Below are 26,012 nucleotides of genomic sequence, written 5' to 3' on the forward strand. Positions count from 1 at the left end.
AGAAAAATTGCTGTCACGAAGCAACCGCCAATAAAATTTCGTCGTTAAAGAATCAGGGCGCGCTTTCGCGTGGCCACTTAATCAATAATGACGTTGAAGAGCCCGCTCGACGTTGCTCGTTAGGACATGAGGGGAGAGGAGCGTATATAGTAAGAAAGAGACGAAAAGCGGCGCGAGCAAAAGCCTCCGGGATAAGGACGGTTAATGGTAAAGTCACTGAGGGGGGGGGGAGAGCGGATAGAAAGAGCAAAAAAAAGGAACTCGAAGAGAAGGAATAACGACATGCAACGCACACCGGCTTTGTAACACGTAAAGGCTTACGGAAAGCGGGCTCGTCACGCAATGCAAATGAGCATAACGCTCGCGAAAAGCGATAGCGGGCCCTCCCTTCGGCAGGCAACGTCGGGATCCTTTTAACTTTAAGAATAACAAGTTTTCTTTCTTGGTTGCGCGCCCCGGAGAGTTATGAAACAAAAGTAGTTTGCGAAAGTAAGCTTTACGCGCCAACTGTATCGCTTAACATTTATAAATGTATTTAACAATTATTGCTTATTAATTCTTAAATCATCGCGGCTTATCGCAACACAAGGATATATTAACCGTTGCCTTTGCTCCACATAATTTAACATTACCTTCCGTCGTATACATTTCCAGCATTGTTAACACTATTAGAACTATCAAAGAGGTCAAAATAATCATCGTTCGACATTTTTTAAAAATTTATTATTTATTTTTAAAGTATCTTAATTTCTGAAATTTTCCCCGACTTTTATTGAAATTACATAGATGATTAATTTCATTAATTTATTTTCTTTTTCTCTCTTTTCTTTCCTAAGATTTCTTCAGTAAAAATAAATATACAGATTAATCTCCGGTACTCCGGTAGTTCTGTTAATTTGTTTTCTGCAATTTTTTGCACAACTGTATATCGTATTTTCTAAAAATGCATAGAGATTCCAAGAGATCCTTAGTCCAGGAAAATATATTCCGTTCAACTTCACTCTAACGCCGGCGAGCCAAAAAACCCATCTCGCGTTAAGAAGCTCGTCCCCTTTTCTTGCTGGGGAGGGGGGAATGCATCGTTAACGGGATCCCCGTTCATATTTCATCCCCAGTGTATCTCATCGAAGCAAGCCGGAGTCTCCCGGACTATCCAACGATCTCGCCATTTTTCCGCGTCTGTCCCTGGCTCGAGGGTGCAAATCTCGGCTTCAATTCTCCCTGGCTGGCCTCTCCTTTCTTCACGCTTTACCTTACTTTCTCTCTTTCTCTCCGCGAGAGCGAGCGATCTTATATCGTTCGAGTAATCGCCAGATTTGGCGGATCTTAAATCTCCCACGTCGACGCTAATCGTCATCCGATTTAGAGGTCCTTCTACTCGCCCGGCGAAGAACTAAAACGGTGCTGTAGGATGTAAGAGGATTTCCTGTGGCTCGTGAGTGGCCGAATTGTCGACAACTCCGTAATTCGTCGCAATATTTTTGGCAACCTACGGCGACACAAATAGAGAAAGTACTCTTACCCTCGATTTCAAAACCGAAGTGTTCACGATCGATACGAGTAATTCCATACTGTTGATAGAGAGCTCCTTCTCTCTCCTCTTTTTATCCCTCTCAATTCCGAGTACGTGATGCTGTCATGAATTATTAAAGTATAAAAAAAAATTTTTACAAACACACACACATATACATACCCGGGCGCGCGCATATATTTTATTTTTTCTCTCTCTTTCTTTCTCTCTCTCTCTCTCTCTCTCATAAAAAATATTAATTGTAATCGATATAATAAATATGATATATTGCCATAAAAAAATTACTTAACGTTTCAAATACATATGCTTCAAGATTTGCCGGCTTTATTTTATCGATAAATTTTATATCAAATTATTGTGCATTTTTATACAATAAAATCGATATGATAAAGAATATGTGAATATTAAGTGTAACATACAAAATATTTTTATTAAAGTATAGTATGCAAATAAAATAATGTCCAAAACTTTCAACATATTATTTTACATAAGCTGTAACGCCGTTAAGGCACAATTAATACAAATAATATGTTAAACACGAACCAATGCATGTATATATGCTTATTCAATGTGTTTGTGCATATTTATAAAGCATTAGTTCAATTAAACATTGTCGAAAGATGTGGAATAATGTTCGAGAAGCGAGTGGTACATATGTTACATATCATTTTTAGTGACATTATTTTTGCTTTAAATTTAAAAAACTGAACATCACAAAGTTATATGTGAGTGCGCGAGCTGCATTGCGGACTGCGAATTATTTGATTAATTCACCGTCGAATTAAGAGCATTAAACAATTAAGCTGCGTCGTGATCGCTGTAAGTGTCCGCAACATATTAATATTGATGATCGAGTATTAGGATTCAGGACGTAACATTCGATGAGCTACGTGGCGTATATATGTTGCGCCGCGGAACCGCGTGCATTTTGTATGAACTTGAATAACGAGCGTTATCGGCTTTGCCATGTTTCAGAGAGCCAAAGAAGGCGTCCGCGAGTAAGAGGATTTACGGGCCGGGAGGATCGCGGCCGAACGATCAAAATCATCGCAAGTTACGTCGGCATACTCGAGTATAACTTGCCTGCACATACAATCACGATATGTCACTTATCAAATATTTTTTAAATTTATAAATAATTGACGCAATGTTAAAAGGCTGGGTCAAATAAAAATTTTAGAAACAAGAAATAATATTAAAAATAACAAAAAGAAGGAAAACCTTGATATTTCCGTTTCATCTGACAATGCGAGAATGACATGTATTATTTATGGGAGTTTGTGAAGAATAAGTTAAGTGTGTGTTTCCTTCGTTTCTCTCTTAATCTCAAAATATCATACATATCTCATGCCGGGATGACGTATCGGTTGTACCAAAGCGCTAAAAATATTATTCTTAATATTCTGACGTATATTTTCTGCAAACACGCAAATAATGCCTGCTCCGAAGAGATAAATATATAACAGAAGTCATGCCGGCAAATTGCTTCGCTCGCGTCTGAGGAGTCTCGTTCCAATTTGCTACCTGAAAAGGCGTCTTGCATAATAAAGCCGCGGCTGAAATCGTGTTAAATCCTAAAAAACAATCGGCACGAAAGCGGTCCGCATCGTTGTTACGAGCGTGTTACGATAGGTAGGTAAGTAACGTGTGAACACACTGTGGCGATAGTTTGTACAAACTTTTAAAGTAAACGAAACGAGTCGAAAAGGTAGTCACTGGGAAAAAAGGTACTATAACGTGGCCTACTAGCAATAAATTCTCCTAAATGGGAAAAAACACCGAAGACAGGGCCGTCTTTAAACATATCTACGATGTGTAAAGACTGGCCCTGTCATGTAGTCACTGTTTTTCCCCCTTTAAGAGAATTTACTTTCACGAGCGCGTATGCATATAAATATATTTTAAATTAATCTAAAATTGAAAACACACCTTTATTTCATAATTAATTTCTCATTATCATTGCAATAATCATTATTTTCATATATCAGCAGATATATTTTGTGTACGTATTCAATAAATATGAAAAAACACAGGTCAAAGATATAAATATTAATGAAACAATTTATGTTAATTTATATTTCATAGTATTGTTATATAATATTAACAATGTCAATTTTATACATTTATACCGCGCCGCATTACATATGAAAAGAGATTATACTCATATACATAATACGTTCAATATTTTTTAAGTGCATATATGAAATAAAATCTTTTGTCGAAAGAAACAATCGCATGTCAAGCTCAGGGATCCGAAGATTGTAAGAGCAGCCCTGCCAGTTGCAATTTGCGCACGAGCTGCTTCCCTTTAAATCGGCGAAAATAAGGGGTTTGCGTGTTAAAGGGTCTTTCCCGTTGTTCCGCGTGTTCGTTCTTAAACTCTAAAGCCCTCGAGGCGTCGCCGCCCCGACTGGACTGTTCTAAAAATGGAAGAGAAATTTCGTACACTCCTACGAAGACCGAAACGTTCAAAACGCAAGAAGTTATCTGGCACTTAGCATTCACGAGTGGATATTGAACACAAAGTGAAATGAAGCAGTTAGTTTTGTGATCTGCGACGTTCCTTTCTTTGTAACAAGTTGCTGCTTTCAACGCTTCAAAATAGCTCTAAAAGTGTCGAAAATGAAAATACTTCACTTAATTAGATATTTTGCTAAAATAACAATAGAGAAATACAGAATAGTCGGGTAATATGGAATACTAAACGATATCAGACTTATTATTTTAAATATAATTCTTAGAAATTTGGTAAATCAATTCTTGAGTTATAGAAATTTTAGTAAGTTTGGCTGTTTTTTTAACAGAAATCGGTAACGCCTTTATTAATAACAATTTTTATTAATTTTGTTAAATTCTTCAGTCTTTTCTACCCCTATTTCATATATAATTCATTAAGATTTGATTGATCAATTCGAGAGTTACAGAAAATTCTATAAATTTGGCACAGCGATACATGCATACATACATACATACACACATACCGACATTTTTTTTAATGCAATATTTCGACGTTTTAGAACACTCTGAACATATTGACATTAAAAACTCAAAAAACAATCTTTTTTTTGGTTTCTTCTACCCCTATTTCATATATAATTCATTAACATTTGGTTGATTAGAGCCAACTTTATACGCGATCAAAAATTCATATACGAATTTACGAAAACAAAGCTTCCTCTATGAGGAAGCAAAAAGAGAAAAAAAGGAGAGAGAGAGAGAAAAAGATTGACTTGAAATGGTACACATCGATATTTTCTGACATCTCTCCTTCATATATAAGCATATAAGTTAATATTCTGTCTCATTCAAGCATTATAAAGTGTGATTAAAATTGATGAGTGGAGTGTCAAAGATGCGATCGCCCTCTTAGTCCAGTCAATGTAGGAAAACACTTGGAAATTTCTCCTCAAAGAATAAACTTTTTTGGAAAGTGTTCTTTTGGGTTTTAGAAAACATGTCCCAAAAGTTTACCAACGTAAACCCTGTGCTAAATGTTTTATTTAACAAAAAAGACCGAAAAATCGGTTTTTTGAGTATAAATAAAAAAACATTAATTTAATGAAAAAATAAACTACGCCAATCGAAAGAGGAGAAAATTTTACTAAAGAAACATATCTAAAGTTTTCTTAATATTAATATGTGTAAGAATAATAATTTTTTAATTAACGCTTCAAAGTGCGTCGATGCCGTCCCGTGTGAAGCTGCCTGCAGAGTACGCGGGCGCGCGCGCACTTTTTAAAAAGAGTTGTAACTTTTGATTGGATCGATAGAATCAAATTTTACAAAAAGCATTCGAAAGTAGACGTAATTTACTCATTTTGAAGTGGTTTAGAAAAATTAAGAAAGCATTTTGAGTATATTTAAATCGAATTTGAAGAGAGGCGATGTGAAATTTATGACTTATTTTACTAATATCATTGCTATTTATTTAAATTTGCAGATTTTCACTTTTAAATTAAAACAAATTATATTCTTAAAATATGTGCTGATAACATGCAATAAATGAAAAAAATTACAAAAATTTATTTTTTAAAAGTTGGGACCTCAAAATTGATAGTTTTCTTGAAATTTCGTTATTTCAAAATTGATCAACAAGTTTGACTGCAGATATTATTGCTTAGGAAATAGAAATTGAAATTTAATAATAGGGTTTTTTAAAGCTGAAAATATGTACTTTAAGATGATACATGTTTTATTTGAAAAACAAAATATTAAGCAAGTGTATTTTTCAAAAAAGTATATAAAAATAAATGTCGAACTAGAAAATATAAAAATTTCTCTATTTTCAAAGTCGAAAAAGTAATAAAAAAAAAATTTTTTTGAGAAAATAACTTATGGGATGTTGTAGCTTGGGTCTTAAACTTTAAGACTGTATATCGGACATATTTTTTTGAACTTTTATTTTAGTGGCTACACGCAATTTAGTAAAAAAAAGTCGTATTTACTGTCGTTTGTACTGTTGTTCGGGGTAATCTTAGAAACTATTGGACCGATTTTGAAAGTATTGTATATGAAGTAGGGGTAGAATTTCCCGGGGAGTACTATAGGGTGTATAGTTTTTCGTTACCGATCATCTGGAAACCGGTTTTTCTAATTTCTTCAATTTTTTGGGAAATAATTGACGGAATCTCAAAGAATTATGTATGAAACAAGGGTAGAATTTTCCGGGGAGTGATATAAAGTGTATAATTTTTTGTTACCGATCTTTTTTGGAACCGGTATCCGAAATTTTTCCAACTTTTCGGGAAATAATTGACCGAATCTTAAGGAATTGTATATGAAACAGAGGTAAAATTTCCCGGGGAGTGCTATAAACTGTATAGGATTTCTCGGCTCGCGCGCGGAGAACCGCAGCGTGCGAATAAAGGCCTATCTACATAAGACGCAGAACGCGAGTTGCAAGCACACACACAGTCTACATGTCAACCTAACCTCTTTGTTAGATTGACATTATGTAGATAGGCCTTAAGCGGGTGCTCGCTGCAAACAAATGTTGTCTCCATCCTTTTTCTAAAATTCTTTTGTTTTAAAAATTGTTCACATATATTTTTGAGGTTTAACAAAAGGAAATCAGTTTGCAAAGCGCCTCCACCACAGAACAGTCTCCGTAATTGTTGGAAGTGCTTTTTACCCGCCCTTTTGAGTCGCCATTTTATAATGTTGAAAATTTTACTTCAGATTCGTATTCAGCAACCTTGAAAACACATTACCTATAAATTTCATGTGATTATACAATTAACATTTTTTTAATTATAATCACTTTTCCACATTTTTCTTAAAAAAAAAAATCGTTTTTTTTGTTTTTTTTTTCAAAAATAGGTAAGAGCACATGAAATAAATAGGTAAACTTTATTTAAGGGTAGAAAAACACTTTCCAAAAGGTTTCAAGTGAATTCATTCTTCGAGAACAAATTTCCAAATAACGCATGTTTTTCGCCTACGTTGCCTGGACTAGGTATCTCTCTTGATCTCACATATGATCTTAAAATGTCTGAAGCATCCGAACGCCGGAGCACGTTAAAAATGAAAAATCGCTCTTTCCTCCGACTTTCGCTTTGTAGTCGCCCCTGCGGCGTCGCTGTCTCAACATCGAACTTCAGACGAGGCAAGAAGCTTTTGCGTATATCAAGTTCCGCTTGCCTTCCATTGGAATAAAATTAAATTAAAAATTCAGGACAGAATCTACGGACACGCCGCGGCAAAAGTGAAATCGTCGTTATATAGTTGGCTTGCCAGTTAATTATTCCGCCAACTTTTCCAGCAGTTGCAATAATCTGTCGAAAGGAGAAGTCTGGAAAATTATATTGGATAAAATTTTCATTTAAGATGCTAATTAACTTGCGCGTAAAAGGATTGAGAAATAAGTATATCGCTGTTTGGTGCTTTATGTGAGTTATAAGCCGCGCGAAGAACGGCGACGTTTCCGAGAGATCACCTGCGCGCGTCAGCGCCGTCAGCTCGAACAGCGAGACTGATAAAAAAGTAGCTTACCGCTTTGTCTTGCTGTTGTCTCGAAGCGAACTGATAGACGTGGAGGAACCGCGTCGTTCGTCGAAAGCAATCGTCGCGGCGCGTGAGCGGAATACACTCGCGCGCGAGCACGTAACGCAACTACGTGTCCCCGCCGCGCCGGCCGTGACGACAAGTCGTTTCTCTCCTCGTCAAATTGGCAGCCCGGCAATATACGTATACGTAAGGAGCTATTATCAGAGGCGCGTCTCGCGCGGCATCGTTATTCTCTTGGATGTCGTCGCGCTGAAGCGGATAACGAAATCCAGACGAACGTTCGTACGGCGACATATTATATAGGATATAGTCTTGATGCGCGAATTAATGCGAATTCTATGTGCGACAAGTCTGAATTTACGAGAAATTAAGAGAAAGATAGAGATAAGCGGGAAAGAGGAAAAAGAAAGAAGGAAAAAGTGCTAATTATATAATAATCTTACAATATAAAGGTTTATAAATAAAAAAGTTTTAAAGCTTTGAAGTCTTAAATTCTGATCACAAAATTATTTAATTTTTGCAATTATTGAATTTAAGTATAAATAACCAGAAATCATTCTTTTCTTCGCCAGTAATGATTAACAAAGTGACAATTTATTTCGACCAAACTGGCAATTTATTATAATAATGCTCACATAAATGACGTTTTGACCATTGTTTTTGGTCTTTATCAAATATAACCTACAATTATATTAATTTTTCTTCTTATTTTTTTGTTCTTTTATTGTTGTCTTTGTACGGGTTAATACTTTGTTTCTTTTGAATTTCTAATTGTAGAAACGTTGTGTATAATGTGAGCATTATTATAATAAAATGCCAGTTTGGTCGAAATAAATTGTTATTTTGTTAAGCATAAATGTTTGATCAATCAAGAGATCGAAAGAACAGTTCAAGAAACAAAGTCTTTTAACGTATTTTTTAACACTTCAAATTGATATAGTTTACAAATATCGCGGTTAACTGCAATTGCATGCTATGCAGCGCGGTTTATCATGCAGAAATCCAAGAAAGGTGCTCAGTGTCAGGTAGTTTGATGCTCTCATGCATCTTCGATGAATCTTATAAGATGCCTCGGGACTTTGCCTGTCTCTCTCTCTGTCTCGCACCCGTAATAAAATTTGGATCGATCTCTTTATGACAGTTGGAACGACGCTGTCGTCTTTAAATTATAAATCGGAATTTTGAATACAGCTGGTTGCATAATCCATATGCGATTGAAATATTTATGACTTCGTGGAGAATGAGCTGAAAATTTATACAGTTATGCCATTATTGAAGATGTAAATAATACTCTCTACCAAACTGACAAATATAAGATACTAGCTTCAAATAGGATAGTATAACTATTCGTTTACGAGTTACATAAATAATACAATTTATATAGCTCATTTTCGTTGGGTATATATTTTTATGCAGCATTAGTTGCGTTAATAATTTCAATCTTTTTCAAATATGATTTTAATATTTTATCTTTTATTATTTCAGATAATTATTTTATATTTAATTTTATTTATTATTATATTTATAACAAAAATATACATATTATTGCGCAATATTATTCAGTATACTTGCAAATGCTGTACTAATTTAAAAAATGAGTGACATCACAATTGCACGTCTGCATCAATGTCCTCAATGCACAAAGCGTCGACAGTGTTAGGATGTTAGGTGGTCGGTCCTGTTCGAGAGGTTGACACATTATGGTATCGCGACCTTATCTCAATGAAGACGATAATATTGTACAAACTGGTAGACCGCCATGTCGAGTCTCATCGACTTGGTCGATCGACGAGCACCGAAATGTAACAATTCCTCGTCATATATGTGTTCCAGAATTTGGGAGAAATCCCCTAAGGTTCCCTTAAGCGTATAACTTAACGATATTGGACGATGTTATCACTTGACCAAAAATCGGCTTCGTGATAAAGACACATTTATTTTATAGCTAATCATATAAGAATTTAAGAAAGATGCTCCTTTATTGATAATAATAATCATAAAAATAACTTTTAATTTAATAAATATGCAATTATTTGCATTAAAAAATTATCCAAAAAAATATTAAATACAATCTGTTACTTATTTTATGTACATTTCATGTACATTTCATGTACATTTCATGCCTGTTGCTATCACAACTATAATATTCTTATTGTTAATTAATTACATAAACATCACACAGACGAGCAATAAGATTTATTATACAAATAGAAAATTCTTAAGATTGTGTTGAAAACCAGTTTTTCATACAAATCTCGTGACCTTCGGAAAAATCCAATAGATTTTGACAAAAATTAAAAAAAATAAAATTGAAAATAAAAAGTCCCTGTTTCAATCTTATTGTTATCATTGCAATAAAAATCTTACGAACTCTTGAAATCGTGATCAACAAAACAATGCAGAAATGCCCTGTTTCATTTTGGAGAACTATCCGTCCTCTTATTCCTTTTGTCTTAAGAGTCTTGTATTGTTCGATCTGTTGCGACTCGAGACATCGGACAGACGCAGGTGTTCCATATAGATAGCGAGCATTGGCACAAGGCCAATAAAGGCACCTACATTTCTTCCCCCTCCTGCATTCTCTCTCATATTTCCTAACGCCTATTTCCTATCCTGCCGCGTAGGACTTTAGCTTCGTATCCGAATATCGATTCCGTAGCTATCGCGACTTTTCATTGAGATCCATACGTCACTTAAGAGAATTTTCTTTGTTAATTCTTTCTTTCTTCTCCTTTCTAACCGATGGTGAAGAAATGCAAAAAATCGTGTTGAGAAATGTTACAAAAATGTATTTGTACAAATAAATATACAATTTCTTATTATTAAATTTTTAAAGTAATTAATTAGGAACATATTTTAAAGGAATTAATATATTATATATATTAAGGAACGTTAACTTTTTCAAAAGATTAAAAAATAATAGAATTGGATATAAATCTCGATATAGAGATCACATATGTATATTAACCATTTTTTATTTATATCTCCACACAACATTTAATGACGTATTTTTTATTCTGTCTTGTTAAAAAATGAAGTAATGGCAACATATGGGAGTAACTGCTTGAGTCAATCCCTTGTAACTTGTAACGCGACAGCCGCTTCAACGCGATTTGTTCTTCAAAATGCTCGATTTCTCGCATATCGTCGACGTCATAAAAACTATTCCATCTTTTTTTGTCGCTGTTCTTTACAGTTGCAAGCATGTTCAGCAGCAGCGTTAAACACGGCGAACTGTCCTGCCAGCCGGAGTGGAAGTAAAACGCGACAGATTTTAACGAGCTCCAATTTTTCTGCGATTTTGCTCTTAACGGCGGTACAAAGTGTTGAAGCAACTTAACGACGAGGATCCACTCGATAGCGGTATAGAAGCGGCGGTGACCATTTGCAAAAGGGTAACCGAGAATGGAAAGGCATGATATGTGGTCAGACTCTATACGATGACTCTCTGAATTATCACAATTATACGGACGCGTGAGTTCTCTATTCTCAAATTTTTTAATTTTCTGTCCTTGTAGAATTCTGAGAATACGAAATGTTTCGAGATTTTTCCACATTTTCGGACAACTGCTTTCTTGCGCGAAAAAAATAATTTGCAGTTTCAAAAATAAATTTTTTATATTTAATAAATAATAAGAGATAAAATAAAAATTCAAATTTTTTAAAAACAGCATACACATTAAAAATATATGTACAAAAATTGTTTAATTTTTACTCTTATTTCAATTTATATATTTTTTATTTATTTTCCAAAATGTGTTTCATATTAATTTTTGTATTTATTTAAATAGACGTTGTAAAGGCGCGCTCTTTCTAATTTTAGAAGTTTCAAGATCTATCGCGCAACATATAAGCAATATAGCAACGACCATATTCATAGATATCGCAGAAGCACCCGGTACATACCCGGCGTAAGACGGTGACATTGAATTATTGTTAACCTGGTAAATGCAGTCCGGCAGCTGTCGTCGCGCCTCGTCGCTGAATGCAACAAGGCGTTCCGGTAAAATATGCAAATGCATAATTGAAAAACGGCGCGCGGGCGGCGTCGAGAAACCACGGCTTTTTCGGCGTTTCTTCGAATTGCTGTAAGATAGGATTAAACTGGCGCCCGTCGGAGGTATAACTTAGCGCCACGCTGAATAAAGATCGTATCATCGGTACTCTCTCTTTCTCAGGAGAGTAATTCGTCAGTTCCACTTACGATATACACGAGATTCCGAGATCTATCTTCACTCCGGGGGAGCGCAAAAGTCACCTTCGCCGATCCAGTTTCATTCTCTTTTGCGACGTCACGAAACATTTTCTATTTCCAAGTGATATATAAAATAAGCAATGTGTTTTAGAGAGTTCTTTTGATGTAAATTAATTATCTTACTTTAAGTTGAATACAAAAATGAGTTATTTAAAAAATTAGGTTTCAATAATAAAGAAAAATATATCAAAAAAATTAGAAATAAATTATTATTAAATTAAAAATTTCTGTTTTATCTCTTAAAGTTATCGCAAATATCAGTTTGATGAAAATCAAACGTAAAATTAAAAAATTAATTTAATTGTTCAATGGAATAAATTATCCGACAATTTAAATTAAACACTTTAAATATGCAATTCGATGCATTTTGTAGATATATAACCACGATTAATTGAAAGAGCGTAATTGGCTGCACAAAATCTAAGAGCACACGATATCGATATCAAATTAGGTCAAATTATCGAACAATCACGGTCGAATAATCACGGAAAAATTGTACAAAACGAACAAAAATAATAATCGCATAGACGATGAGTAGCGAAGTCTCAATTAAAGACAATCGATATACCAATTCCTCGATAGAAGATATTCGATTGCATTTGGCTAACAAAACGACCAAGTGATTCGAATAATGATTTGAGCGAGATATTCCGAGTCGTAAAGTTTTGCACACGAGCTTTGAATCGCGTAAATCCTGCTCAACGATAGATAGAGAGCGCGGGAATGGGAATGCGAGGGAGGTAGAAGGGTAGAAAGTGAAAGATGAGGGAAAGTAAGACGAATGCCAGCCCAGGCGAGAGAGAGAGAGAGAGAGAGAGAGAGAGAGAGAGAGAGAGAGAGAGAGAGAGAGAGAGAGAGAGAGAGAGAGAGAGAGAGAGAGAGAGAGAGAGAGAGAAACGAGCGATTTCGAGTCGCCGGCGCAAAGACGGCACACCGTAGTCCTCCGCTATATTAGCAAAGTTTTATGACGTATGTAGTCGCGACGTGCGGTCACCAAGGGAAAATGCAAGTTTCCATCCTTCCCGCTCTTATGGTGCAGTCCGCCGTCGCTACGAGCCCCATGGGTCTACGGACATGGTGGACGGGGGAGGATAAGGGACGAGATGACGTTGGGGACGAACCGACTGCCAGGGAAACTTATGCGAATCTGAAAATGTTGAGATACATCTTGCGCGGGCAAGTTCGTAATGATTGGATATCTTCATTAGCCATTTAATAAATCCATTTAATAAGGCTCATTAAATCCTTAATTATATATTATTAAAAAGCAGCTCCCTAAATCTCATAAAGTAGTTTCACTATTAAATTGTTCATCTTTGTTCATACATAGCGGGGAATTGTCTAAAAATATCGTGAAATTGGAAAAGGGGGAGGAAGAAGATAGTCGTCCATTAATAAATAACGATCACATCTTGGGTATACTCGATTCTCTAAACGCGCCTTTTTCTTCGCGATCGTTGCTTAGCGCGATCGTTGCTTCTCCGATCTCGCTTGGTGAACCTCAATCTATTTATCTATATATCTATCGCACAGTCGCCCAGCCGACCATTTCGTTCGAATCGAAACACGCTATCTCTCCCGCTGGCAATGGCAGAAACGAATTCCCGTAATCCCGTCAGACGTTCTCCGCCGTCGAGCCGTTATTTAAAGCCGTCCAACGGCCATTCGATGAGCGAAGTTATCAGGTACAAAATAACTTTAGTTATATCCCGACTCCAAGATACAAATACAATTTTCTTTTTCCTTTGAATGCAATGTCTGATTGTTTAAATTAAACGCATGCTATTTTAATCAATTATATATCAAGTCAACTACGGTAAAAATACCACTTCGTTAGGTATATAAAGACAAAATGTGTATTTACAGATCATTAGATCGGAATAATATGTTTTGTTTTATCCCAAATCCGGTAAAAATACCGCTTTATTACGTAAAGATAAATGTGTGTTTATAGATTATTAGTTCGGGATAACGTTTTGTTCTGTACCAAATCCAAATTAATGTCCATAATTTGCAACATATTCTCTTTCTCTCTCTCTCTGCTTTTCTGATATTTAGAATTTGCCGTAGCCCTGTCTCAAACTTATAAGACGACGTTGAGAAATTCTTAGCGCGACTTTCACAAATCGGAATGGATGTGTAATTTTCCGTCAACGTTGTTTCGCGTCAATCGATCGTGACATTTCCCTTCGACACCTGTATGTCGCTAAATGCACGCTGTTTTTTGCTCGCGGCACGCATTTTACACAGTCATATAGGTTCCCGGGGCGATTTCCAATCTGTGATCAAGCGCCGGTCCATTTGCAACTTGATGGAGGTATTCTGGATTCGAATTGGCATGTTGTTCCGTTGGCCGATCTATCCTTTTTTCCGTGCGAATTTTTTGACGTCGAGAATTCGTTATTATAAAAATATCTCCCGCGCCGTTCGATACTCGCGAAATATGTTCACCGAAAAGGAAACTTCATTATTGCTTTTCGATGTAAGCATATTCAGTATGTGGGTTAAATATAATCATTTTAGTTTACCTTAATTGATTCATCCATGTTATACATATATTTTTTCTAAACATTAAACTTTATACAGGATGGCTATTTTAAATATGGAAAATATTTATCAGGTAACTATAATATAATGGACTATTAAATTTTATTAACAAAGAAGACAGTAATGAGATATATTAATTAACTTCCGTAGTCATTATTATTAAAAATTCACGAGTTTTTGTACTCCACATACATTTTATACTCCAGTAAAACTTCTTAATTTTTTCAAGAGATTATATTATCTAATCAATTATAACGTGTCATCGACTTCAATCTTGTGTTTTACAATTTACAAATATATTTCATCAACTTATTTTAAAATTATGTTTGGTCGTAATGCCATATCGAGTATATTTAAGTCGCGATACGACGTTATACATATAAGTCGATCATAAATCATAGAGTTTTAATCGCCTCGTGTGCATTTTAAGCAAGCGCGTTATACGTTCCGGACACGCGTAAGACTGCATTCTCGCGTGCAATAACCCGGGGGGGGGGGGTCGATCGGCGATCTGCGCGCTCAGCCGCCCAGAGATCTATCGCGTAGCGCGAAGGGTAAAATTCGGCAAGGAACGAGCGGATTAATCGCGATAATTCCGCCCGAACGACGCTGAGATTCGGCAGGAAATTAAAACTTTTCGCGAGGACTCGTTATCGCCCGAGTTATCGCCCTTTCGCACTGACTTCCTGTCGAGTGCACGCACGCGCGTGTATCGAATCGCTGTCGTTCACGCGATCAGCTTTTCTTGCCGCTGGCAAGACTCTCAAAAAGGTTTTATGAACTCTGCAAGCACACTCCTATATACGTAATCCAAACGCGGTAAAGATTTAAAAGTTGACCTGGCGTCCACTGTAATGCCTCACAAATTACACGGAAAAAGCAGTAAAACGTAAATCCGAAAGGAAAAGATTACATCATATCGGCAAGACATGTTACAAAGTTGAACTGGATCTTATTCTTGCCATTCTGTATTTTGATATGTCCATTATACATATCATATGTTAGAGATTCAGAATATATATTCTATTATGTATATTAAGTAAATAACAATTGCAGGAAGAAGAGTTGAAAAGATACTTAAACAATTTTTAATATACATATAAAATTCAACATTTTTTTAAGAATACAGCGATTAGTGTGCCGCGTTAAGTTCAAAACGTTCTAGCGCACTTTAAAAAAAAAAGTAATGGCTGAAAGCTCTATTTAGCTCGGGTCTTTGGAAAAGATAATAAAGTGGAATAATAAAGTTCTCGAACTCATCTCAAGTGTGCCACGTATCTTTGTCTCGCGGTTTCTCAAAAATTTTTGTAGCTTTATCCAGCTCCCGCGTCAAAGCTTTCAATTTTCTCCCGTGCGGCGCAAGAAAAAAGTCCATTCGAAATTCGCTTACCTTGACGCGCAGCAGGTGCTGCAGACTTTGAGCCTGGCTGCTATTTAAGGGTGGATTGTCGGTCCCGAGTCGTGCCACTGCAATCACGTTTTCTCGGGTCGCGTTGTACAAGAAGAGCGTGCATACTGTCTGTAAATGGAAGACGAGAGGGAGGAGTTGACCTGGGGTAGGTATAGATAGGAGGTGTAACGTTGGCGCGTCATCCGTCGCTGCAAACGTGGCGGCTTTATTAAATTCCGCGCGGCCCGATTTAGTTTTTAATCGACGCGCAGTTTGACGAGCCATTACATTTCTCATTGACATTTCTCATTATCGGGATTTCTGCGCGCCGATCGGAGATGCTGCGCATTAATTGCATTCTGGGAATTTCACGGAACGCGCGCGCTCCCTTCGCCCGTCTCCTTCGCCGCGCCGCGCGCCGCCAAAACGTAGTAACGCGGGATGTAATAAACCCCCCGCGCGAGGGAATAATCGACTGATTTTAAATTCTTTTCTGGGTCATCGAATTCGCGATGACCATCAAAATTGTGCCAAGACAATCTCTTTCGATTTCGGAATTTATATAGGCAAAATTTCGATCGAGCCGTATAACGGCGTTGACCAAGGAGCGACAATTTCGAAGTGTCATCCGGCCGAGGTATATTAGGCCCGGTCTACAATGGATGTCGGAAATCGGAGTCGTAAGAAATTGACCAATCACCAGTTCATTATTCTTCGACCGCAAGGAGAGGACTCCGACTTACGACGACATCCATTGTAGACCGGGCCTTAACGATCAATAGGAACAACGTGACAGCAACGCCTCACCTGATTATTGACTTCCTCCCTCATGAAATTGTCGAGAGACGACACCGCGTCCAGCACGGTCACATTGTTGTGCTGCTTCAATAAGGTCTCGTCCTTCTCGCTGTACCCCAGGAACATGAAAACCCCGTGCGGTATACTATATGTGTCTGCGCAAATAACCCAATCCTGGTATTATATGGCGAGAAGAGAAATCGTTTTCTGTCGGACTACTAGAAAATCGTCATATTTGAAGTTCATCGAGTTCGAAAGAAATAAAAAGAAAAGAAGAAACTTATTGAGCATATTTAACATAAACTGTGTAAGAAATAGGATTTTATATATATTAATGAATTTATTTTTAATTTTAATTAAATTATAATTTATTTCTAAATTTTGAGTTTTCTCTGTATCCTGTAAGATAAGATACTATTATAAAAAATAAATTATAATTCTTTTGTTAAGATTTTAATTGACTCAATCGGCTATATCACCGTCATGATAGATCGACCATTGATTTTGGTCAGATTAATTATCAAGGCATTTCAATGGGTCTTGGTCCTTTTAAATTAATGTATTATAATTTTAAAGCTTATATATAAGCATCGTATTTAAATAATTTAATTTATGGCCAATCGAGTCGATTAAAAAGTTTTAATTGTTAATTATTTGTTGGCGTAATAAATATACTTATTCGGTATAATTCTTCCATTTATTTTACAATAAAACAAAATTAAGTTGTTGCTCGTTCACGAAGAGTTCAGTAATAATGTTGTTTAAACGATCGACTTTTAATTTAATCGCATCAATTATGAGAGAGATGATTATACTCACCGGGTGAAGGCCGCATGCATATAAAGCCGCCGCTGTAGCAAAGGCAAGGACCTCGGTGCGCTTGGTAGGCCGGCGCTTCGTGGTTATAGAAAGCGAAATCCGTCTTACAGGGTGACGAATCGACGCAGATGGTGTTGCAAACGAGTTGCTCGCCCTCACCACAGTGGCAGAGCTCCGAGCATTCGGGCTCGTCCTCGCGATAAAGCTACGCAAACAGAGCACGTTGAAATCGATACGTTCACCCATCATCGTGCATCTTAAAAATATATCGTTTGCCACAAATGTAAAAAATCTTTATTACTTATTTTTGAATGTTACTTATACATGCAATATATAATAAATCATTTTTTATATATGCAGTTTTACGTTATATTAATTTTAAGCTGACATGATGGTTTTTGATTTAATATCTCCGTGTCACTATATATTAATTTGCGTTACCGCTAAAATCAGATTGCTTTCATTTCGCGGCACATTTTACTTTCTACTGTAACCTTTTCATAAAGTTTCTATATAAATCTATGATATTTTATTTTTTTACTTTTATATTAGAACACATTGGCGCAGTTAAAACTTGAAACATTTTACGATACTAAAATTTATCATCTGAATACCCACATTCTAAATTATAACAGTTTATATACATACGGTTCATATTTTCTTAAAAGCAACATTTTTATTTCATATTTTGTCGACAAACTTATCAAAATGAAATTCAACAAAAATATCAGGATAAGAATAAATATTGCCACGCGCGCGTTTGTCTTTTAATATAATTAATTAAAGCTTTTCAGCTTGCTTTTAGAGTTGAGGAAATGTCTCATTAATGAGAGAGTTAAAAAAATACATCGCGACGTTAAAAAGAAAGCCGCGGGCGACTTTTTCGTTTCTTTACGATAAAATTTGCTGTGTGCATTAAATATCAGATTTCCGCTGACATTCTTTCCGGTATGACGTCCATAACACAAAACCCTCTTTCTCTTTTTTTTGCCTCGCGAGCATCGGTTCTCAAGGGTGGTGGCAGCGGTGAGCGCTTTGCGTCGCGACGGGCGGCGATCGCGAGAGACTTGGGAGATTGCGAGCGACTCACCCTTTTGCCCTTGCCTTCTCTTATGTATTGCTGACTGTGTCTCGGCCTTTGAACCACGCAGAAGCCTACAAAGAGAGTGACGTGAGAAGCTGTCTTTTTCGCTAGTTTATTTCTCCAGTCCTTTATCAACCTCTTTTCTCCCAACGTATCTCACCCGGAGGCGATCTATCTAATTTGCTTCTTGATGCGGCAGGCGAAAGAGATTAAAAATTTTACTTTTTCTCAAACTACCGGTACGCGGAGGTTTATTTATGAAAAAGAGACGTTGTCTGGCTTGAATTGAAAAGTATAGATGTTTAAGATGCGTAGACACATAATGATTGGAAACAAGAATCTTGAAATTTAGAACGCTATATAGAAATATAACAGAGTATAAACGTAAAGTTTAAAATTTCGCAATGAATCCAATTTCCAACATAAATTATTGTATGTATTATAATTAAATATAATGACCAATCAAATTCCAGATGAAATTGCTGCTACAGTAAAATCTACGGAAAATAAGTTTTTATTACGTATACAAAATATGTTTCAAGGTATAATTTGTAAACATTTATTTTAAACATATGTGAACGTTTTTATTTTTTAGCGCTAGCTGTATTCCATACCCCTTAAAATTTAACGAAATTGAAAAAAGCAATTAGTAACTAAAATTTCCCATAACAGAACGCCCCGATAAAGCACGAGAGAAATCGAGCCAATTATTGCGTATAGGGAACTAATTATCATTAAATCCGTTCAGACTCCACTCACGTGGTGTCGGCGTGGTGGTCGTGGTGGTGCTCTGAGTGGTGCTTATGGTAGTGGTCGTGATTTCCCAAGTTTCCGTGGGTTCGGTGGTCGGCCACTTCGTCACTTCCGGTATTTGATTATCTTCCACTTGTTCGACCACCGCGGTGGTCGCCGTCGTGCTCGCCGGCGACCTCGTCGTCGACGCGACTGCCGATGCCGTCGTCGTTGTCGTTGTCTTCGCCGTCGTCGGCGTCGTACGCGAATGATGGTGCTTCTTGCGCGCGTGATAGTCCTTCTGCGACTCCACTGTAATCACCGATAACATTCTCGATGCAAAAAACTAAAATTGATAGAAGATTATATCGAAAGGTAGTAGGAATAATGCATCAGGAAATCTCTGTCAACATTTATTATTTCGCGCGACTATATTCTTGCAGAACTTCTTGCGGAAATACTTTGGCCGAAAATTTATTTATACAATTCCATGTTTTTTTTTTTTTTATGATTATCCGTGCTGGGATGATGTGCTTTCACTTTTTGGTCGTATAACTCAGAACGTTTCACGGCACAATAATAAGCACGAAAAACCGCCGACTCGAATCGGCATCGTCACCTCGGAGTAACTTCGGGGGCTTAATACTTTCTTCCCTCGCTCGCACCGCGCGCGCCAGGAAACGGACGTGTGGCCGCAAATAACAACCGCTAAGCAATATAAAGTGCCGAACGGAGAGCCTGTAAAATTGCAGTTGAATGTACACGTGTGTAGTCATCCGACGTGGAAGTATGAAAGTATCGGGAAAGTCGCCCCGGCTCCCCGTATCGCCGCGGCGCCGCGCGCCGCCGGTGGCACACAGCTGCTGCGAAATATTTCAGCTACCGAGGGGCTCCGTGGTGATTACACTTTCAAGGGGGCACCGCGCGCGCCTCTTCTCTCGCGGGACGCGTATAGCAATAATAGGGAACCGTAAGATGCGCGTAATAATATTTTACGAGCTGCGGCGGCAAACCTGCAACTTTCATTCTCGCGAAATAGATTATATTTATCAGCATTTATAAATGCTTAACAAAACGGCAATAACCCGCGGTTTTATATCTTTTTTTAAAAGAGCAAATTGCGGTTAAATCTTGCAAGTAATATCTAAAACAATATCGTAAGAATTTAATTATAAATACTTTAATGTGAAATTATAAACGAAAATAAGATTGTTATTTTTTCCATTTATCATTAAAGATGTATTCTAAACAATTAATTATACAATTCTCATTGTATTTAAAACAAATTTGATGCGCAATCTATATGCAGTTAGTGACGCAGTTAGTGATGCCACGCGCAAAATTGCAATTACACTGGTCGAACAAACGACACAGGTTGCCTCTTATCGATCTCTCTCGACCCCGTCGAGTTGTGAAGCACGACGAATGCAATGGACTTGCATTCAGTCAGTAGATAAGTCATTTAGATACGAAGAAATTGCATTTTCTACTGCCTTTTAGAAGCGCATCATGCCGAGCGCAACGGCAAAGCTTCATGCTTTGTCTGTTCCATGCTAATTATGCGCTGTATTGTTTATATACGTATACGGTGACCCAGAATAGAAATTATTATGGATAATTTTCTAACAACTTTTCAGTCGAATTTTGCAATTTTTCAGTTTATCGTCATTGCATATTTTTATATATATAATAAATTAGAAATTTAATTTAATTATAAAAGTTAAAACAATATTAGTTAAAAGATAAATTTTTATTAATTAGTTTTTACGTTTATGTTCTCTTTCAATTTTCAATATTAGACAATTTACATGAAATTTTAAATTGAATTTATAAATAATAAGAAAAAATTGAACTCAAGCTTAGCAAAAAATAGCTTTAATATCAAAATAATAAATGCATATTTTATAACTTTATATTTTATGTTGTGTACGACAAATGACACTTACAGGAAATCAAACACAAATATATTTATATGCAATAATTAAATGCAAAATATATTCATTGCGAAATGCCGTTTAATGAAAAACAAAATAACCTTCACGTCGTTTTTCATGCTGATGGAATCGTGTGAGATAAACGTTTGCGAAGACCGGTCAAACATTGGAGCAGTATATCATCAGTCTATATTAATTAAAATTCCAATACCGGTGTGCGTGCAGCTTGCGATTATTTTTATTTAATCCGGATATTCTGATTCGATATCGATTCCGAGATTATCGCGTTTTCAAATAACTCCCCTAAAGTATACCTGCTATTTACAAAGTAGGTCAATTGTTTTAAAGAATAACAGTTATTTCTCTTGTAGATGTTATTTATTCTATCCTAGAAAAATACCCAATGATCGGTTTGCTTCTTACTGTTTTAATTTTATTGTATTTTCAATATATATAAGATTAATTAAATTTTACAACATTAAATTTTCTCTGTCTGTATCTAGTATCTAAAAAAAAAAAGTGAATTACCAAGCTTGACTTCCCTAATTTAAATTGTTGCGACTGTTGTGTGAATTCTCAACGCGAGTAATGAATATCCCAAAATTTTCCGCTTACCTACGCAAGGGTTCACCCAGAGAAGTCGCTGCCAACCCAGACAGCCGTAGAGCTGGTTGATCTCGGTGCCCTTACAAGCGCAATTCGTATGAAGTTCCGTACCCAGGATGCCCAGCATGGCTTTTCTGCACTCGGAGGTTGGCCCGGCACATTTCTTCGTCACGCTGTCGACCGCGCAACTCTGCTCGTAATACTCCAGCCTAAGTCTGGAAAAATAGAAACATTATTATCTCAAATTATCTCAAAATTGCTGGCATGTCGATGCTAGCTGATACGTAATATGCTACGATTACTTGGAATCGATCCGAAGATATTGCTCAGTCATTGATATACATAATTAATTATAATTAGGAAATTTAATTATATATACATATTGTATATTCAACCCATATTGAAAGGAAGTTAATTTATACTAAATGCCAAAAAGTAGATTTATTTCTTCTAACAGTAAATATACCGGAGAAACTGGTGTTCATACATTAATTAAACATGGACGTTTTACTAGAACGTCAATAATCAGCTGTAAGTAAATAAATAACACTTTGACAAATTATTGAACGTAAAATTGAATTAATTGACAAATTGACTGATTTTCGAGGCAAATAATTACCTTAATGAAAAAGATGTCCAAAAGTGTCTTTGGCATCAGTAATTGTAAGTGATGTTCTAACAATCATTGAATATAATATTTCGATAGTAGCTAATGGTTGGGTGTTCTCATTGGTCTCACAGAGACTGTTGATGTGACAATTGATATGGTTCATATAAATATGTACCTACTCATAGTACAACATGAGCTTTGTTTCTACAAAGACGCAATTCAACTATATACATATAATTTTATAGTATATAATTACAACAATTTGCATGATAATTTAGAGTCAGAATGTACACAATCTTACACAAAAAATTATCTTTTTGTGAATTTTTTTATTTAGATATGTGTAAATATTGTAAGCCTTTCACTGACTGGCTGTTTGATAATATATACCTATATGTTAAATTTTTAAAAATATTTTTTTAAAAATTAGAAAAACGTGTTCTATATAGAACAATATTTAATATTTTAATATAATAAATATATAGAAGCGTTAATTTTAAATTCGAATTAATCATATTTCTTACAGTTAAATTTAGAAACATGCAAACTGTATTTATATTTCGAGTTTTGTCAATCACGCTTTCTCAATAAGATCATTACGTACTATTAAACTACGTTTGTGTATTTGCCGTATTAGAAATCAAATGTATACTTTTATTTGGATTTAAAATAAAGTTAACGATAGAATCGTTAAATCAGACAAATAGGTGTCTAAATTCAAAAATTACTAAAGTTCATTAGCGAAGTTTCTAACGAAGTTTCACGTTGAATAAATAATAAACACAGATAAAAGTATACAGAATGGACATGGCGTAAAAACTGTTACAGCATGTAACAAAAATTTTATTTTTTCTTGGTACATAAAATAAGCTTTGTACCAATCGCTCAATTATAGAGAATAATTATATTAATTGTGTTAAAAGCTAATCATATACAAATAAATTAAGAAACTATATCCAAAGAAAATTATAAGTAAAAAATAACTTGATAAAAATATAATGTAACAATTTGTAGCAATAGTTACAGTAAATTAGTATAAAACATAAAAGACTAAAAAAAGATTATTGACAATTTAATCAATGATTAATTGACTATGATTCTTAGCGCATTGCGTATGGTTAATTCTGCTAATAGCGAGTTTGGCGATTCATTTATACCAACAACTGTCACGATAAAAATGAATGTTGACGTATTTCAAGCAATTATTACAGAAAGCAATTAAATAAATGCTATAGAGATACTTCGTAGCGCGGGAATCCATCCCGATTCACAAAGCGTGCATCTATATGGCACGCAGCGATTGCTCGTTTCCGTATCGCCCGTAGATACCCTCTAAATGGCAAAATTAAAAATGGATTCATTCGCCCTCGGCAATAAATCAATTAAAACGCTGAATCGAACCGTGCATACGTACGTACGCGTGCGTGCGTGCACGCATGTTCTAATTTAATCGATCAGCGACGCACGTGCACACGTTCCATCGCTCATCACGATTGCACGCTTATTCTTTTCGCCCAGTTTAATTCTTCGTTATCCACGCTGTTTTTTCAAACGTATTTATTAACGTGAAATGTATTTTACGCTCTCACGTAATATTTTAATTTTTTTTTATGTTTAACGTTTTGTCGTTAAACAAGGGCCGATATAACTACATACCAATTTGTGATATGTATATATCGAATAATGTCCGAAAATCATGTATACTAAAATACGTATATAAAAAATTTCAAGTTCGCAAACAATTCCGATGGAAAAAATTGTGTGTGATTGGTGCTTTTCATGCGTTAAAAAATCAAAATTTGAAATAAAAATTCATTAAGGTAATTCATAAATATTTATAAAATAAATAAGGGTCAAAATTTTTACTTATTCTAACTAATACTCCACAAAAAATATATTTATTTTGATACATTATATATTTCAATATAGGAAAGACCGGGGCAAAATCGGCCTTATTTTTTCGGTGCCAATTTTTAACAACAAATTAAATAATTTTAGTGAAATATAGTACCATTGTAACGAGTAAACCCTTAGCTACAAAATTTATATAGGCATTTTTGATCTACGTCGCTTCGTTCAACCGGTATAGAGTATAAAAACGACAAAGGTGCAAAAATCGAAAAGTCAAAATTCCCGGGGCGGAGAGTCGTGTCTTCATTCTCGGACTGGATTTTAAATAAAGATACATAATTTTGATCATAAAAAATAATAGAATACATTTTATTCATTGTTCTTTAGAAAAATGGAAAACGGAAAATAATTTCAAGAAAAATTTTCTTTTTCGCTGACAGTTGAAGCATGTAAAAACAGAATCTAACGAGCGCACGCACTCGTTGTGTGCCTTACGCTTGCACGAAATGCAGTTTTTCTCATCGGCTCTGTTTTCTATTATCTCCGAGCATACGCAGCACATATTATTTAGCGTTTTTGACTTTGTTTTGGCTTGGTCACGACTTCGCCCTGAACACAAGTTTTAGGTTTGGTCGCTTATAAAATAATAGAAATCAATGAAAATAAAAAAACTGCACTGGATTCGTGTTCAACATGCATTACTCTTTAGAATCACTTATTATACTTTGAGATTCGAAGAGACAATAATACTTAAGATATATTACAAACTTTCGACGCGGAAGAAATTTTACTTTTGACCTGCGAAAACACACGTTTGCTTCGATAAGAATCACAACATGGCACGTAACCTCACTATAAACTCCGTTGGTCACGTGGGCATCATAAGCCACGTTTATAGTATTAATGGCGAGTTCACACAACATACAGATTTCGAGATAATTAATTGCGCAAAAACGATTCCGGCCGACTTTGCCCCGGTCTCCCCTACTCTATAAGATTATATATACATACAGAGTGTTTTATGTAATATTTTAAATAAATTAAACATTATATAACATATATGCATTAAAAATACTTGGTTGATAAAATTCTTAACTGATTTCTCTTTCTCAATTTACTCAATTCTAAACTACGTTTTTTTAAATCATGTAATCCAGTAATAGCAGATTAATTGGAGTACATCGATACTCCATGACATAAAACGGTATATGTCCAACAAACTGTGAATTATCAGAATTCAATAAATAAGATATATATGATAACGTTCAAATAATTTAATACAATTTCTGTTAGTAAGAATTAATTTATTAATAATAACACAACGGTGTACTGCATGTAATAAAATAATAAAATCTGTAATTCGGTGATAATAATGTTCTCGAACTAAAGAAGGAAATAAATATCCTTCGATTAATAATAAAAATATTTTTGCAAATAGAAATAAATTCAATTAATTATAAATAAGACTAATCAACAATTATGCAGCCCTTTAAGATTTAAGCCCTTTAACATTAAATTGAGATATTTTTTAGATTGAGACATTACATATTTTATTACTCTATCGAATATCCCAAAATCTCTTATCTCAATTAATAAATTGTTATAATAAATTATTTAACCAATTTTTAAACACGTTGCACCTATCTTTTGACTAATTTAATTCGCCAACATATCAATTCTTTTTTGTATTAATGTTAATTACACGCAATTGTAACTTTATCTTTATTCTTCGTTAATTAATATTCATATATATCATTTTTCATAAGATCTAATAAATAGAATTTTTGTGCAATTTTACCCACAACACGATGACGTTTAACTCAATCAAATTGCTAAATCGCAATGCGTC

At 35.3% G+C, this 26,012-nt stretch overlaps 1 protein-coding gene and 1 long non-coding RNA gene across 4 annotated transcripts in view; both read right to left on the reverse strand.

The window, feature by feature from the left end:
- Gfrl (Glial cell line-derived neurotrophic family receptor-like) overlaps window positions 1-26,012 on the reverse strand; it is a 364,389-nt gene that overhangs the window by 15,946 nt on the left and 322,431 nt on the right. For all 3 annotated transcript variants that reach the window (XM_077405673.1, XM_077405674.1, XM_077405675.1), the window contains 6 exons: window positions 21,712-21,917; window positions 19,190-19,474; window positions 18,437-18,501; window positions 17,347-17,551; window positions 16,537-16,682; window positions 15,730-15,858 (listed from right to left, as the gene is read on the reverse strand). In XM_077405673.1, the coding sequence (XP_077261799.1) occupies window positions 15,730-15,858; window positions 16,537-16,682; window positions 17,347-17,551; window positions 18,437-18,501; window positions 19,190-19,474; window positions 21,712-21,917 (1,036 nt within the window). The remainder of the gene's footprint in view (window positions 1-15,729; window positions 15,859-16,536; window positions 16,683-17,346; window positions 17,552-18,436; window positions 18,502-19,189; window positions 19,475-21,711; window positions 21,918-26,012) is intronic.
- Window positions 4,533-7,658, reverse strand: LOC143897228 (uncharacterized). Its single transcript, XR_013256886.1, has 2 exons — window positions 7,523-7,658; window positions 4,533-7,305 (listed from the first exon to the last, which is right to left on the reverse strand). It is a non-coding gene; the product is annotated as an uncharacterized LOC143897228 (long non-coding RNA).

Source organism: Temnothorax americanus, unplaced genomic scaffold (genome assembly GCF_048541705.1).
Source record: "Temnothorax americanus isolate GAGA-0224 unplaced genomic scaffold, ASM4854170v1 Scaffold2, whole genome shotgun sequence".
Taxonomy (NCBI): domain Eukaryota; kingdom Metazoa; phylum Arthropoda; class Insecta; order Hymenoptera; family Formicidae; genus Temnothorax; species Temnothorax americanus.